Consider the following 17709-nt stretch of genomic DNA (forward strand, 5'->3'; position numbering starts at 1 on the left):
TTACAGGTTTTAGCAAAAGAAAAATTCACACTGTTCTCATTTCCCCATTATATATCTACTAGAGACAGATTATATCTGTCCAGTATCATTTATTTTACTTTAATCCTGCATATATTGAGATATTTGCATTTTTATTTATTATTTTATTATTAGTATTAGTATGTTCTGTTACAAATCTGATAAAATACTTTTATTTATTTTTTTATATCTCAGTTAGGGGTGTGCCGTATCATATTGTATTTTGTTGCAGTTGTGTATTCTCATAAAGAAACCAGTCATAGCATTTTCAGACACTAGAGGGCGCTCTCAAGAGAACAAATAGAATAGTGGACCCGCGATGCTTTAACCCTAATGCAACATAAACATTAAATAATAATATTACATATATATTAAAATATCATGTATATAAAAGTAAATACAAGTAAAATACCTGATAGATATATTTTATAACATGCCTAATTATTATTTTAATTTTCTTGAGGTTTAAATAGCTGAGGTCAAATTTATTAAGGTTAAAAGTAGAATAAAACACATTATTTACTACTAAAATAAACAAACAAGCAGAATTTCTGATGAGACAGAAATGTTGACATTTTTAATGTGAATCAGTTTCAGAGACACACGTCAGAAAAGATAAAAGTCAAAGTAAAATTAGGAGAAACAAATGTCACCTTGTCTATATGTCACCTCTTAGTTATTAGCTGTTATTAATTAATAATTACTCATTTTATCCCACAATGTCCCCAAAACTACAAGGATCAGGACAAGAGCATGCCTCCTCTGATACAGACATCACAACACCACAATGATGAGGAGTGATGAGGAGAGAAACAGCACGGCCAATCGTGCCAGTCTCGCTCGGACTCCGGCTGCTGATGGAGAAGCAGCGTGATCTGGGAATCGAACCGGCGATCCTCAGATCACAGTGACAGCGCCTTAATGTGCTGGACCACTCGGAGCCTCCGGTAATGAAATTGAGTTGGATATTTAGTTGGAAAGATAATTGGTCATATTTAGTGTTTTGTGGTTTCAAATCGTGAATAAATCATTCAGCACCCAATCGAAATATAATGCACAGTTAGCGATTAATTGTGAATAAAAAAGAAATGAATGCAATTCTGATTAGAGGAAGAACGAAATGACAGGAATAGTACAGGAATATCTCCTCAGTGTATAACCCACGTATCTCCTCACTTAAGCCATGTGCTGAGTCCCCAGCTTGATGTGGCGCAGGGTCTCCAGAACCTTCTTTGCTCTGGGTTTGGCGCAGTACTTCTTCCCATTATGGTGCAGCCTGCAATCAAATACAACACATCAGAACAGCTGATACCTCCACCCATCATCTAAAATTTGTGGGAAAACAAAACTGCACTGACTTTAGACTTGATAATAAAACACAGTGGATCAACACCAGCAGATGACAGACATGTCTCTCCAAACCATCACTGATCATCAGTAATTTTTACATTTCATTTGTAAATCAAGAGAGCAGAGTCTGGAGGAAGAGTGGAGAGACACACAGTCCAAACTGCTCGAGGTCTAGTGTGAAGTTTCCACCAATTAGTGATGGTTTGGATAAAGAGAGTCATGTCTGTCATCTGCTGGTGTTGATCCACTGTGTTTTATTATCGAGTCTAAAGTCAGTGCAGTTTTGTTTTCCCACAAAATCTTACAGCACTTCATATCTTACAGCTTCCCTCTGCTACTGACACCTTCTATGGAGATGCAGATTTCATTTTCCAGCAGGACTTCCAGCAGGCACACTGCCCACATTGCCAAAAATAACAATTGGTCTTATATAATATATAATATTCTAATTTTCTGAGACAATAATTTTTGGGTTTTCATTGGCTGTAAGCTTCATAATCATCAACAATAAAAGAAATAAAAGCTTTTTAATAATAATAATACTTTTTTTGAGATGCACTAGTATGTCATTAGTACATTAAATGATATATAGGTCACTTTTACTGTACCTACTAAACTGGTAACTCAGTGTATGTACTGCACTCAGATAGTCCAACTGAAACAGCCAGAAGATTAAGACTCACACCAGGGCGTCGATCTCGCAGGCCCCATGACGACTCTGCACCTCAACCTTCTCCACTTCCTGCAGGATGGAAAGCGGGATGCGGGACGTCTGGACACAGCACTTTGGAACCGCACCTGGAGTTACGGGTGAACATGCATAACATTATGACCACCTCCTTGTTTTTACATTATCCATCTTATCAGCCCCACTAAACATAGAGTAGTGCATCTCTTTTTCATTTAGAACTAAATCACTGAAATAAAGTAACTTTTCAATGATATTCTATGTTTTTTTTCTGATGCACTAGTATATATACACAGTACAGGCCAAAAGTTTGGACACACTTTCCCTTTTTCAATGCGTTTTCTTTATTATTTTCATGACTATTTACATTGTACAGTAGATTCTCACTGAAGCATCAAAACTATGAATGAACACATGAGGAGTTTTATGTACTTAACAAAAAAAATGAGCTGAACCTCCACAGTCACCGGACCTGAACCCAATCCAGATCCAGGTTTGGGGTGAGCTGGAGCACAGAGTGAAGAAGGCAAAGGAGCAACAAGTGCTAATAAACACCTCTGGGAACTCCTTCCTTCCTTCAAGACTGTTGGAAAACTTTTCATTTCAGGTGGCCACCTCTTGAAGCTTATTGAGAGAATGAGAGAATTGCCAAGAGTGTGCAAAGCAGTAATCAGAGCAAAGGGTGACTATTTTGACGAAACTAGAATATAAAACATGTTTTTCTTAGTTATTTCCCCTTTTTTTATTAAGTACATAAAACTCCACATGTTTATTTATAGTTTTGATGCTTCAGTGAGAATCTGCAATGTAAATAGTCATGAAAATAAAGAAAACGCACTGAAAAAGAGAAAGTGTGTTCAAACTTTTGTCCTGTACTGTATATAGAACCTTTTTTAGTTTTACAATAATTACAGACTGTAGTTCTGTATCTGTTTCTCTTTATACTTTACTATTAAGAGAAACAAAACAAAATGAATGAAAACTGTGATTAAAATCAGGGTTTTTCCACCAAATATTGATTTCTGAACTCTTAAAACTTTATGAATATGAACTTGTTTTCTTTGCATTATTTGAGGTCAGAAAGCTCTTCATCTTTTTTGATATTTCAGCCATTTCTCATTTTCTGCAAATAAATGCTCTAAAATATACTAAAATATTTTTTATTTGTAATTTGGGAGAAATGTTGTCTGTAGTTTATAGAATAAAACAACAATGTTAATTTTACTCAAACATAAACCTATAAATAACAAAATCAGAGAAACTGATTTAGAAACTGAAGTGGTCTTTTAATTTTTTCCAGCGCTGTACATAGATATATATGATTATATTTAAATCAATTTCCTTGTAATTAATATACTTTATACATGAATACAGTTTATTCTAATACATTAATAAGTATAATAATAAAAAAAAAAATATATATATATATAGTTTATAAGAGAACGCTGTGCACTAATCAGCCCATCCCACCTGTCTGATCTGCAGGTGTGTGTGTGTGTGTGTTTACCTTGGATGCAGGTGAAGGTGAAGGTGAAGGTCAGGAGCAGCAGCAGAACTCTGAGGTCCATCTCTGATCTGAGAGCAGGTTCTGATTCAGTACAGCTGAAACACACAGCTAAACTCTGCTGAAGGTTGATCTGCTCCTCTGGTTTTTCACACTGCTTTTTATGAGCAAAAGCAGAGAAGCCACGCCCCCAAATCAAGCATAACGTCTACAGAATATTCAGCAGGTATGAGCCGCTGCCAACAGGTAAAGCAGTGATTTCCCAAACACTTAACTTTTAATACTCCACCCCCCAGTTACTGTAACAGGAATGCACAGTTTCAGCACGGCAGTACCGGGAGCACGTCTGATTAGCGTTTCTGGTCAGTGAAAAATACGTCTCCTGACATCTCGGAAATCTTGAGCAGGAGTGCAGTGTAGGGAATATGGATACAGATATTTTGGTAGCCGACAAAAAAAAAAAAAAAAGTTCAGTGTTCGGATAAAAAAAAAATAAATAAAAAAAAATCACAATTAATTTACCGCAAAAAAGACTAATGTATCTGAAGTTGTATTACAGTGTTTCCTCTAAGGTTAGGATTTTTTTAACCCTCCTGTTAGCTTCAAATTACTAACACCTTTTATGTTTGGGTTCAATTTGATCCCAGCAATTTTAACCTTATTTAAAATTATTATATAATAATAAAACTGTTACCAAAGTTTATTTCACATGCTATATTTGTTTGCTGACTACTTAAATAGCCATTAAAAGTTTTCTAGGATTTCTAGAAATTTTTTCAGCAGCAGAGCGCTGCTTCATACAAGTCCATCTAAAAGAATTACAATATTATTAAAAAGTTGATTTATTATAAACTCATATACTCATAATCTATATATATATATATATATATATATATATATATATATATATATATATATATATATATATATATATATATATATATTATATAGATTAATTAGACAGAGAGAGAGAGAGAGAGATCTATTTTAAGTGTTTATTTCTTGTATTCAATGTAATTTGACCTGGTTTGTGGAATATCAGTAATAAACACTTGAATTAAAATCACTCTTGAATGATCAACTAATTAAATGACTAAAATAAATCAACTTCATTCAGTGATTCTCTGCAGGGAGGGAGGGAAAGATGCTGTACAGGACTAGGATAGTAAACTTCACGCACATGTGATTTAAGGAGAACTACTGGAATAAATTCATGATAAGAATAGCACTGCTGAGGTACATGCATGTATTGTGCTTTACCTGCTGGGATGTTGAAAAGGTTAAACGATTAATACATATTTTTAAATAGTAGTTTTCTATATTTGTTTCTTGAGATTTGCATACCACCAGTAGTACACGTACCACAGTTTGAGAATCCCTGTTGTTAAGCTTCGGTTTACAGATTATTTTTCACATTTTCTCATTAGTAAATCTACTGTTGCGTTGATGCTTTCATTATTTTAAATTGATATGCTCAGTAACTGCAGATAACGATCAATGTTATCTAAACAAAATCCTGTCATTTTCACTTTAAAGCTCTGGTACTCAGCATCACAATGCTGTACTCTCTCGGACTCCGGCTGCTGATGCCAATCCTCAGTGTCTAAGTCTGAAAAGCCACTTCAAGCACTTGAGGATTCAAGTATTAAACATATATATGTTCAAAATGAGAGAATATTAATAAATCTGTAGATGTTCAATATTTCTTGCTCTTTCTGCTGAATAAGCACTACTTTTCGGCTACCAATTAGCAATTCTATTATATTAATAAACGTATTATATTATCTATATTTCTGCAAACAAAACTATCTTTGCCTCTTTTAGGTGTTTAGTGATGCTAAAATCTAAAATCTAACCATAAAACTAATATTTAACCAATTAATTCATAAATACCTTATTAATTACCTTATAAATTACCTGTGCATCTTTCTGCTAAATAGGGTGAAATAATTTATGCACTGTTTTTTATTTCATGTTGTAAACCAGTTTAAAACAAATTGAAGATAAATGCGATGACTTGACAATTTTTAAAAAACGTGCTGCATTAATTTACATATTGAAACACTCCAGAAAAACAGGAACATCATAAAATATATCACATGACAACATAATTTACAAATTAAATAACCATTTAAAATGAAAAAACACATAAAAACTAACAGAAAAACATTAAAAGGCCTAAAATTCCCCTGATGCTGATGAGGAGTCAGTTAGTTTTCCTCGGTTTGTTCAAGTCCTGTTCCGTGAATCTGATTTAACCCTTGCCGGTTCGGTTCTGCCGTTCACATTTCCAATAATTAGCAGCGAGACGGTCTGAGCGTCATCCCCCCGTCTGGTTAGGGATCTGGAATACAGTAAACGCACACACACACAGGGGTTACACACACACACACACACACACACACACACACACAGCGCGGGTGCATGCACACACAGGTACAGCGTCAGGTGTTATGACTGGATGTGTCACCTTTCTTCCTCCAGGGTCCGCGGGGCCTGTGGGGGGGCGGGGCCGTTTGGTCCTGGCTGGCTGAGAACTGCTGCAGATGAGGAAAGATGTGGGACATGTTTATACAGGGGCTCTGAGGCTCAGGGTGACTGACGGCCTCGACGAAAAACAAAGACAGATACTGACAGCGCACACCCCCGCATGCCTGAACACGCCGCAATAATAAAATACTCTAATCTGCATTATCTTTAACAGAACGCTGCTGATCTGATCCGGAGGGCAAAACGACACCTAATATACAATACCAGTTCTGCACTGCAGATTAATGCTAACATCATCATTATCATCATCATCATCATTCAAACTATGAAGATATAAATTATATGTACAGCTCTGGAAAAAATTAAGAGACCACTTTTTTAGTTTCTGAATCAGTTTCTCCTAAATTTTGCTATTTATAGGTTTATGTTTCAGTAAAATGAACATTGTTGTTTTATTCTATAAACTACGATTCTATAAACATTTCTCCCAAATTTCAAATAAAAATATTGTCATTTAGAGCATTTATTTGCAGAAAATGAGAAATGGCTGACATAACAAAAAAAGAAGAAAAAAGATGCAGTGCTTTCAGACCTCAAATAATGCAAAAAAAGAAAACAAGTTCATATTCATAAGTTTTAAGAGTTCAGAAATAATCAATATTTGGTTTTTAATCACAGTTTTTTTCATGCATCTTGGCATCATGTTCTCCTCCACCAGTCTTACACACTGCTTTTGGATAACTTTATGCTGCTTTACTCCTGGTGCAAAAATTCAAGTAGTTCAGTTTGGTTTGATGGTTTGTGATCATCCATCTTCCTCTTGATTATTTAAAATTTAAAATCAATTAAAATCAAAGAAACTCATCATTTTTTGAGTGGTCTCTTTTTTTCCAGAGCTGTATATTTTTTTATTTTAGATGCTTCAAAGTAGCATCTCTTACTTAGATTTTTTTTAGAGCTTTATGAGATAGAGTCACCTGGAATTCAGCTGGCTTTCAGTTAACAGCTGTGCTGAAGCTGGTTAAAAAGCATTATTTAAAGACTGTTTTAGAATTTTAAACGATTAGTTTATAATTTCCTTTATAATCATGCTGCTAATTCCCATATTACTGTATAACAGTGAGTAACTCTGATGGTATATTATGTATATGTATGTAAGTGTGTGTTCTGTTACCTGCTGGATCTGCTGGATCTCCCGCATGGCGAGGCGGATGGAAGGATAAAGGCGGGGGACGGGTCGGCCCTTGTGTTCTGGATCTTCCTCTTGGTTGAACTCCGGTTCTGCGGCCTCCTGCCGCCGGCGCCGGTCCGACGCGCGCTTCAGCACCGGGGGCTTGTGGGCCTCCAGGCCCGGGTTCTGCCCCGGGGGCAGGAAGAGCCTCTGCATTTTCAGGTGGACGTGGTCCGGGTCCTCGTAGATGTCCTCGCCGGGGTCCAGGCTGCTGCTGTTCTGCCGGGCCGGAGCCATCACCGCCTGCAGCTCCTCATAATCCGGCTCATGATCACACTGCTGTTTAACAATGTGATAAAAACAGACAATAATTTTAGTAAAATTAATGTTATGAGATTTTTGTAACTTTTAAATCATGTATATATTTACATTTTTTTATTTAATTAAAAGTTGACACAACTTTAATGTTTAACTCATTCAATGTTCTTATTTCTTCTTTTATTTTCCTACATTATAAATGAATAAGGAATCATGTAGTAACTTAAAAGTGCTGGTACTACTTGTTTTATTCATGCTTTATCCTTATTTTACTTTTATTTCCAATGCTTTGATGTTCTTTTACATTTTTTTTATTTTACTTCTCTTTGTTTTAATCATGTTTGAATCCATCATGCTTGATTCTTATTTTAGATTTACTTCCATTTTTACTGTTATTCTAATTTGACTTCTCTTTGTATTTTCTAATTTGTAAAGAACTTTGAATGACTGTTGGGTATGAAAGGTGCTATATAAATAAACTTGCCTCACCTTGTCTTGCCTTAAAATAAGGCTCATTTATAGCCAATGGGCTTTTATAAAGGGGTTTATAAATGGTATATACATCTATAAATCACTGTTAATACTTAATAACATTAATAAGCAGTTACAACAAATAAATAGAAAGGGCAACACGACCTGTCATTAGCAAAACAGTGATTTATTCATTTATACTTTACCCAGCATTAACATATATGTTAACAACTTTATTCATTTAATTACCCAAATTAATGATTTATCCAGTAATCATAATAGGGTATATGCTAACATATTACATTAGTTTAATTATATTAAAATGTTGTTCTTCATAGTTTGGATGGCTTTAGCATTAATCTACAATGCTGCACTTTTTAAAGTAATAAAATAAAAAAACACTGAATTTAAGGTGTGTCCAAACTTTTGACTAATACTGTAAGTTAAATAAAGAGCTCACCTGTCCGCATGGCATCGTGAGAATCTCCATGAACGGCTTGATGCCCACTTGGGTGTGGTACTGAACCAGATCAGGCAGGGCGGCGTGCGCCCGGTCCTCCCCCAAAATCACATACTTCCCATTACTCTGCATCTCGATCATGTAGTGTCGACAGCGGTTAGCACCCCTGAGTTTCAGTAAAACACAGACAGTATAAATATGTTTAATGCAGGAGATGCTGAGAACAAATAAACCAAATCACATCCCAAAATTAACATGATGTAGTTTAGAACAGAGGATTTCCAACTTTTCTAATACACTTCAAAATGAGGGCTACCCTCAAAGGTTGATTGATTGATGTATGTTTTTCATGGTAAACATGGTTGCCAGATTATGTAAAAAGGACTCCAATAGTTTTTTTTATCAGTATTGGATGTGTTTATTACTTTACTAATAGTCAGATTTTAAAGTAATAAAAGAGTTTGAGTCACTAATAGAGCTTGATATCTGGCAGAATGAGAGATCTGGCACTGCTGAAAACACCATCAACTCTTACTTACTTACTTACTTTCTTACAATTACACTTATATAGCTCCTTTGTACTACTCAATTGCCTACAGATGCCTACAATTACATTCTACACACACTCAGCCCACACTGGTGAGAAGCAGCAGCCAATCGCGGACAGCATACTCTCAACCGGAAACCGCCGTCCACTAGGAGGACTGAATTGGGCACTGAGGGCACTGAGTTCACCCAGCACAGAGTACCAATCTGTATCTGTGCATACAGCTACAAACACATTCACACACCAGGGCAATTTTTAGGGTATCCAAATTTTCTGGGCAATTTAGAATATCCAATTTGCCAGATCTCCATGTTTTTTTGGTAGAAACTGTCCCCAGAGGAAACACACGGGAGAAAATTTTAAACCACACCCAGATAGGGACTTGAACCCAGGATCCCAGCACTAGGAGGTGAACGTGCTAACCACTAAGCCACTGTCCTCAACTGTGCCCAACTCCACCAGTCTTTGATACTGTGATATTCTTTCAGAAAGTTCCTTTAGCTGAGCCAGACGTGAATCAAATAAGTACAATTCTACTGTTACCTGAATAATAAGATAATTATAGAGGAGTTTTACCTGTATGAAAGTGTATATCCTTCTCGGCTCTGTCCGACTCGAATCAGGAAACAGCCCTGAGGCTTATCAATCAGCAGATCTTCAGCCTGCCTGATAATAAAATATAATAAAAATCACATTTTAATCACCATCTACAGTTACTAACCTCTATTATCTGATGTTTACGGGGTATCTGATGATTTTACTGTGATAATTTTATATGATAAGTGTCAGAGTGTTCAGTGGGACAGACCTGCGTGTGATCATGCCGTGGAACCAGCAGGGGAAGGTCCCGTTTCGAGCCACTTTTCGGGCCTGAGTCTCTTTAAACCAGCGGAGGGTGTTGCTCCTCCTCCTCCGCCTCTCTTTAGCTGAATCTTCACTCTCAGGTTGACCCAGCAGGTTTATCAGATCACTGTTCACCTGCAGGTCGTTATCAAACGGAGTGGCCTGTCCGGGATTTAATACAACGATTAGTCTTTTTTTTTTATTTTGTAGAACAAGCGCTTATTCACACACTCAATTCTATCAATTATATTTTATATTAAACAGGATCAACACATACAGTCTGAGCTCTTGGGCTGATTTTATGCTCAGTTTTATGCTTTAAGTAGGTTTGTGGTGTTTATTTGATATCTTTAAAAATGTCAGCAGTCTTAATAAAATAGGAACAGTTCATCATTATTGGTCTAAAATATAAAATGTATTCTTATTAAATTCTTATTTTTTTATTATTATTATTTCAGGCAACCAAATTAAAGGCAACATATTATGAAAAGAAAAAAACAACAGCAACAAAACTGTAAATATCAGTTTATTTGTATATTATCCAAAAAAAACATGATATATTCTGGATATTTTATAATATTTAATTATTTAATATTTTATATGTTACACTGATTTTATTGAAAAAGTGATTCCAATCTTTTAGTCTTAAAGTCTTTTATTTATTTTATTTGGATTTTAAATAGAAATATTGACTATAACTAATTTTTCAGTTTATTTTCTTACATAAGGTTCAAAGAACAGGGGTGTCGCCATGTTTTCCTTCTAATTCCGAAGGTTTTTCTGCTGGTAGAGGTGGTGGTGTAACTAAACAATTAAGTAATGCTAAGCTAAGTAAACAAAACTGTAATTCTTCAAAAAATATTTTATTTTAAAGTCAAATGAGTGCTGGATGTTAATCTACACAGATTTTTCTCCTGAAAACTCTCCTGTTTATTTGGGTGAGTAAAGCTCCTTCATTAATTTACAGTAAGCTCAGATTTCCAGATTTACACTAAGGATTGGTACAGCAGCATCAGCATCAGCAGCTATTTTTTTGATGGGATTATTACAGACGTTAGGTCTCACCTCAAACTGTTTGCTGCGAGGTCGGGGTACAGGTGCCAGGGGGGAGGACTGGGCGGGGCCGGTCAGTATAGAGCGAGGTCTGGGCTCAGGCTTTTTCTTCCTGGGCAGAGGAACAGGGGGAGGAGCCGGTCCTGAAAAAACACAGAAAACAACAACCACCCTTCAGTTCTCTATTCTTCTCAGTTCTGTAATAAGAGGAATTTCAGTAAGAGCTTTGAGACTAACTCTTGTTCTCCTGCTCGATAATCAGACGCCTCTTCCTCTTCTCCTCCTCCTCCTCTAGAAGCTTCTGCCTCCTCCTCATCTCCTCCTCCTCCCGCTCCTCTCTCTCCCGCTGGAGCTGCCGCTGCCTCCTCACCTCCGCCAGGAGCGCCAGGTACCTCCTCCTGCAGCTCATCGCCCGGAAATCTGAACAGCCAACCACAGAAATTAACGGCTGGTTGCACAGTTACAGTGAATTTCTTTTCCAGACAGTTGCTAGGGTGTTGCTAAGTGGTTTCTGTGGTGTTGCTACAGTGTGGTGGTGATCGATAAGATACTTCAGGCAGCTAATAATGCCATAATGTTGTTTTACTAGCAACTAGCAATAGTTGTGATTGCTATGGTACTGCTAAGGTATGAGGTATCGTTGCTAAGGTATCCCAGGTGGTTGCTAGGGTGTTGCTTAGTAAACGATATAGTATCTAGTATCTAGGTGGTTGCTGTGGTGTTGTTAAGTAAACATTAGATGGTGGTACAGTGTGGCAATGTGATTGCTATGTTACTGCTAGGTGGTTGCTGAGGTATCCGAGGTTGTTGCTATGGTGTTGCTTGGTGGTTGCTGTGGTGTTGCTAAGTAAACGATAGGGGGGGAATACAGTGTGGCAATGTGACTGCTACGGTACTGCTAGGTGGTTGCTGAGGTATCTAGGTGGTTGCTGTGGTGTTGTTAAGTAAACATTAGATGGTGGTACAGTGTGGCAATGTGATTGCTATGTTACTGCTAGGTGGTTGCTGAGGTATCCGAGGTTGTTGTTATGGTGTTGCTTGGTGGTTGCTGTGGTGCTGCTAAATAAATGCTAGAGGGGGTGATACAGTGTGGCAATGTGATTGCTATGGTACTGCTAGGTGGTTTCTAAAGTTTCCTAAGTAAACATTAGTTTTGCTAAAAAAACATTAGAGAGGTGATACAATGTGGCAATGTGATTGCTATGGTACTGCGCTACTGCTAGGTGGTTGCTGAGGTACCCCTGGTGGTTGCTGTGGTGTTGTTAAGTAAACGCTAGAAGGCGGTACAGTGTGGCAATGTGATCGCTTCGGTACTTCAGGCAGTTTCTAAGTGGTTTACTGTAATTGATCTTCTAAATTGGGTAGAAAAGTGAGATACGTGGGGCAGAACCTGCTGAAGCTGCACTATGTGGGGGCAAGTTAAGACATGAAAACACAAAGTACAGAACAAAGGTTCTGCCGATACTGACAACCTGTAATCCTTCAGTCTTCTCGTTGTGAGATGTGAGATTATCACTCATGAAGAACTTGAAGAACTTGAAGGACGTCCAAATGAGTAAATAAATGAAGAAAGGTCTGATTACGAGCCCAAAGTCATATATAAGGATAAGCCTTGGTTTCAGGTTCCATCATGCCCGTTCCTGAAAGCACCCCCCCGCACCTCACCCCCAGTTTCAGCCGCGTGCTCCTGAGCCCCGGGCGAATCTCGGAGATGATTCACAGCCGAGCTCGGAGCTGACAGGACACTCAGGTGAGCTTTATGAGAAACGGCTGCCCATACGGCGTTTAATGCCCTTTTATTGAACGGCTAAAACAAACACCATCTTTAATTGCCACTCACTCTTCTGAATGACGACAGCTGCCTTCCCCAGCCGCTCCAGCAGACGAGCCAACTCCTCCTGGTGCCAGTACTTAAAAAACAAGCGGGACGATCTGAGAAAGAGATAAGCAGCACATCCATCCGTCAACAAGCTTCAAACCTCCCAGAAAACTGAGTAAATCTTACTGTCAGAGTCGATTTATGGGGAAAAGTTCAGTGTAAAGTGTAATTTCACCTACACTGAGCCCAGAGTGCACTCAACTTAAATAAAAAAACTCAACGCTCGCTATACGTCTGATCTGTGAGCTGCATACCTTCTTCTAATGAATGCATTTATTTATCTACTTTAAACTGCACACTTCATTGCTGAGACAGATGGGCAAATGCACACAAGTACACACATACACCCTATTTTTCTTTTGTTTAAAGAAAAAAAATATATTCTACTATTAAAAGATCATTTCCTTCCAACACGATAAGACAATTTCATTAGATAATATTACCTAAATCAATTAAAATGTTTAGAAAAATGCAACTTTTACAAAAATAGAGTGATAAACCTTTTAGCACATTTAATACAGTATGCTGTTCTGCAGTGTATAAGCTTGAGCGATAAAACACTATTAACAGTATTATTGGTAATCTACATAAATTACAGTTACAAGTGCAAAATTGATCATCATATATTTTGTAATAGCCAATTTTATATGGTAATTACCTAGTCTATCTTTATTGATAGAGCTCTGGGAAAAATAATAAGAGGCCACTTCAGTTTCTGAATCAGTTTCCCTGATTTTGCTATTTATAGGTTTATGTTTGAGTAAAATGAACATTGTTGTTTTATTCCATAAACTACAGAAAACATTTCTCCCAAATTCTAAATAAAAATATTATAGTCATTTAGAGCATTTATTTGTAGAAAAATATGCAAAGACAACTCATAGAAGTTAATTTTTCATAAAGAGTTTTAAGAGTTCAGAAATCAATATTTGGTGGAATAACCCTGTTTTTTTAATCACAGTTTTCATGCATCTTTGCATCATGTTCTCCTCCACCAGTCTTACACACTGCTTTTGGATAACTTTATGCTGCTTTGCTCCTGGTGCAAAAAATCAAGCAGTTCAGTTTGGTGGTTTGATGCTGTATTTTAACAATAGAATCATAATTTGGCACCTTAAATTCTGCATGCCAGTAAATAGTATATGTGATTGCTAGTGTGTGTGTGTGTGTGTGTGTGTGTGTGTGTTTGTGTACGTGTGTGCACTCACATATAGAAGCCAAACCTACCCGCATTTCCAGCCACGCAGCTCTGTGGTGTTGAGGATGGAAATGCAGCTGTAAAACAGAGGAAACACACAGAAACATCAAAAGATGATCACATTTAAATAATATTAGCACACTTATTAAACTATACTCTCATAATATCCACATAGTTCTGTACCTTTCTTTATCCAGAGGCAGGTCTGGGTTCAGCAGCAGGATGTTGTACCTGGTGGATGATAAGGGTTTGGTTTTTTAATGAAACTTCCTGATTCCATATGTGTCCCTTAATCATTTTCATGTCTTTAATATTAATCTACCATGTAGAATATAAGTTAACTAATAATAAATAATAAAGAAAACACACAGAGTGAGAAGATGTGTCCAAACTTTTTACTAGTACTGTTTATCCATTAATAACAGTATTTGTTAACTAACACTCGTAGATGTTTTTAATTTTATTTTTATTATGAACAACATATTACAGGGGCGTTCCATGACTTTTGACTAGTTGTGAAGATGAGGATCACTCGTACCTCTGTGCAAACTCTTTAAAAGAGGGTCTCCAGGAGAAACCTTCTCTCCGAATGCGGATGGTCTCCAGCAAGCCATTATAGCGAAGCTGAAAGAGAAAGAAAGAAGAGAATAAAAAAATGAAAAGAAGAAGTTTAACAGGTTCATCATCAGGTTCTGAACCCATGTCCTGCTGCACTTTTAAACCTGTACACAAGGTGGCGCTGCAGCTAAAGGCATGCTCCTGCAACTCATATATATGCCCATATATGTTATCAGGTCATGTGATGCAGAGCAGCGACTACAACAGGAGGAGTAAAGGTCGTTCTGTGTAGCAGGAGAACAAACACACACATCAGTACTGAGTGGCCAAAAGTCTGTGGACAGCTGATCAAACTCCAGATTATAGCACAGACTGCAGTCTGTCTCTGTAACAGTGCAGGAACTGCTACAGTTTATAGAAGAGAAGAAGACTTTTTTTAATAGATTCATTAAATGAATTATTAAAATTAAATAATTATGTCAAATGGTCATTATGAGCTCAAACCCCATTTTTTTTTGTAAGTACAGCGTTAAAACTGAGCTTTTAAAAACACTTTCAGGCTGTTTAAAGGGAAAGAAAATACGTAAAAAATTGGTGAGCACCACATTCTAAATGGTAAGCGCCACCTATTAAGCGGTGAGCTCCAGATATTAAGTGGTGAGCACCAGATAATGGTAGCTAGAAAGCTATAGTTTAAACTGTCAGACAACTTCAACAACTTAAAATAGCCTGCCTTGCTGAGTAGATGTTCCACAGTGAAATAAAGTTATTAGAAACTTTATATCAGTGTGGAATGTTTTACACACACACACACAGGCTGCTTTTACTCAAGCCTACCATATACTGTACAAAGAGCAATGCAAGCCTTTAAGCTAAGCTAACTTAGCTAGCGTTAGGTTAGCTAGCTAGATCTTTGCAAAGGCAGCCTTTATTAGATCACAAATGGCAGCTAAATAAATATGATTTTGATAACTGGATGGATGATTGCAGAGCACAACGTAGCAGTCTGTGAATTCATGAACAGATCCGTAAATATATTATCTTGTTCTCACCACTTAGTATCTGGTGCTCACCACTTTTCTGCGCAAAAAAAAAAATACACCATGTGCCTTTAGGGTCTTCGTAACTTCTCTCTAATCTAATCTAATTTAACATAGTTTAAGAATATAAAATAATTTCTAAACAAACAAACTAATTTTTTTTCATATTAAGCTTATAGACACAAAAAACAGCAATACGTCTATACACTGCACAATTATTAAACCCAAATAGACCAACAACAATAACATCATTTACAATGACTTTCCTCTACTCTAATATAACTAACAAGGTTAAAGATAATAAAACACTTTGTGACTTTTTGAACAAACGAACATTTTAATATTTAGTATATACAGTTGTGGTCAAAAGTTTACATACACTTGTAAAAAAACATAATGTTATGGCTGTCTTGAGTTTTCAATAAGTTCTACAACTCTTATTTTTCTGTGATAGAGTGATCGGAACACATACATGTTTGTCACAAAAAACAGTCATAAAATTTGGTTCTTTCATAAATTTATTATGGGTCTGCTGAAAATGTCACCAAATCTGCTGGGTCAAAAATATACATACAGCAACATTAGTATTTGGTTACATGTCCCTTGGCCATTTTCACGGCAACTAGGCGCTTTTGGTAGCCATCCACAAGCTCCTGGCAAGCTTCAGGTCGAATGTTTGACCACTCTTCTTGACAGAATTGGTGCAGTTCAGCTAAATGTGATGGTTTTCTTGCATGAACCCGTTTCTTTAGCACTGTCCACGTGTTCTCAATGGGGTTTAAGTCAGGACTTTGGGAAGGCCATTCTAAAACCTTAATTCTAGCCTGGTTTAGCCATTCCTTTACCACTTTTGATGTGTGTTTTGGGTCATTGTCTTGTTGGAACACCCAACTGCGCCCAAGACCCAACCTTCGGGCTGATGGTTTTAAGTTTTCCTGCAGAATTTGGAGGTAATCCTCCTTCTTCATTATCCCATTTACTTTCTGCAAAGAACCAGTTCCACTGGCAGCAAAACATCCCCAGAGCATAATACTACCACCACCATGCTTGACAGTAGGCATGGTGTTCCTGGGATTAAAGGCCTCACCTTTTCTCCTCCAAACATATTGCTGGGTGTTGTGGCCAAACAGCTCAATTTTTGTTTCGTCTGACCAGAGAACTTTCCTCCAGAAGGTTTTATCTTTGTCCATGTGATCAGCAGCAAACTTCAGCCGAGTCTTAAGGTGCCTTTTCTGGAGCAAGGGCTTCTTTCTTGCACGGCAACCTCTCAGTCCATGGCGATGTAAAACACGCTTGACTGTGGAGACTGACACCTGTGTTCCATCAGCTTCCAAATCCTTGCAGACCTGCTTCTTGGTGATTCTTGGTTGACTCTTGACCATCCTGACCAATCTCCTCTCGGCAGCATGTGATAGCTTGCGTTTTCTTCCTGATCGTGGCAGTGACACAACTGTTCCATGCACTTTATACTTGCGTATAATTGTCTGCACAGTTGCTCTTGGGACCTGTAGCTGCTTTGAAATGGCTCCAAGTGACTTCCCTGACTTGTTCAAGTCAATAATTCGCTTTTTCAGATCCACACTGAGTTCCTTTGACTTTCCCATTGTAGCTTTTGTAGCTGAGTCTAATCACTGGGTCAAATGAGCCCTATTTAAATGGGCTCATGAGAAGTCAACAGCTGTAGTCAATCAGAATCACTTACAAGAAGTGAAGAGGCCATGACATGAAGCTAATTTGATTGACACAACTCGCTACATCACCAAAATTGACAAATTTTGTTGCTGTATGTATATTTTTGACCCAGCAGATTTGGTGACATTTTCAGCAGACCCATAATAAATTTATGAAAGAACCAAATTTTATGACTGTTTTTTGTGACAAACATGTATGTGTTCCGATCACTCTATCACAGAAAAATAAGAGTTGTAGAACTTATTGAAAACTCAAGACAGCCATAACATTATGTTTTTTTACAAGTGTATGTAAACTTTTGACCACAACTGTAGCTCACTTGTGCACAGTAGCAGAGCTGTGTGATTATAACATTATAACTTGTGCAATAAAAAAAAAAACACTTTGATTTGTTACTTCGCTATTCTGCATTATATAAAATAAAAATAG

The 17709-nt window shown here is 37.2% G+C and overlaps 2 protein-coding genes across 3 annotated transcripts in view; both read right to left on the reverse strand.

Moving 5' to 3' along the window:
* Positions 1-234: 234 nt before the first annotated feature.
* Positions 235-3721, reverse strand: ccl27b (chemokine (C-C motif) ligand 27b). The gene is made up of 3 exons (XM_049468582.1): positions 3564-3721; positions 2052-2166; positions 235-1294 (listed from the first exon to the last, which is right to left on the reverse strand). Exons 1-3 carry the CDS (start codon positions 3622-3624, stop codon positions 1195-1197), a joined length of 276 nt encoding a protein of 91 aa, XP_049324539.1. The 5' UTR covers positions 3625-3721; the 3' UTR covers positions 235-1194.
* An 820-nt stretch (positions 3722-4541) lies between these two features.
* LOC103032570 (myosin-IIIb) overlaps positions 4542-17709 on the reverse strand; it is a 43439-nt gene continuing 30271 nt past the window's right edge. The window contains exons 19-30 of one of the 2 annotated variants that reach the window (XM_049468581.1): positions 14529-14614; positions 14174-14221; positions 14020-14067; positions 12754-12845; positions 11151-11333; positions 10926-11056; positions 9826-10022; positions 9594-9683; positions 8471-8636; positions 7225-7560; positions 6031-6097; positions 4542-5904 (exon numbers count right to left, since the gene is read on the reverse strand). In XM_049468581.1, the coding sequence (XP_049324538.1) occupies positions 5897-5904; positions 6031-6097; positions 7225-7560; positions 8471-8636; positions 9594-9683; positions 9826-10022; positions 10926-11056; positions 11151-11333; positions 12754-12845; positions 14020-14067; positions 14174-14221; positions 14529-14614 (1452 nt within the window). In that variant the 3' untranslated portion in view covers positions 4542-5896. Of the gene's footprint in view, positions 5905-6030; positions 6101-7224; positions 7561-8470; positions 8637-9593; positions 9684-9825; positions 10023-10925; positions 11057-11150; positions 11334-12753; positions 12846-14019; positions 14068-14173; positions 14222-14528; positions 14615-17709 lie in introns of both variants that reach the window. The other variant, XM_049468580.1, reaches the window with a different exon arrangement.

Source organism: Astyanax mexicanus, chromosome 20 (genome assembly GCF_023375975.1).
Source record: "Astyanax mexicanus isolate ESR-SI-001 chromosome 20, AstMex3_surface, whole genome shotgun sequence".
NCBI lineage: Eukaryota > Metazoa > Chordata > Actinopteri > Characiformes > Acestrorhamphidae > Astyanax > Astyanax mexicanus.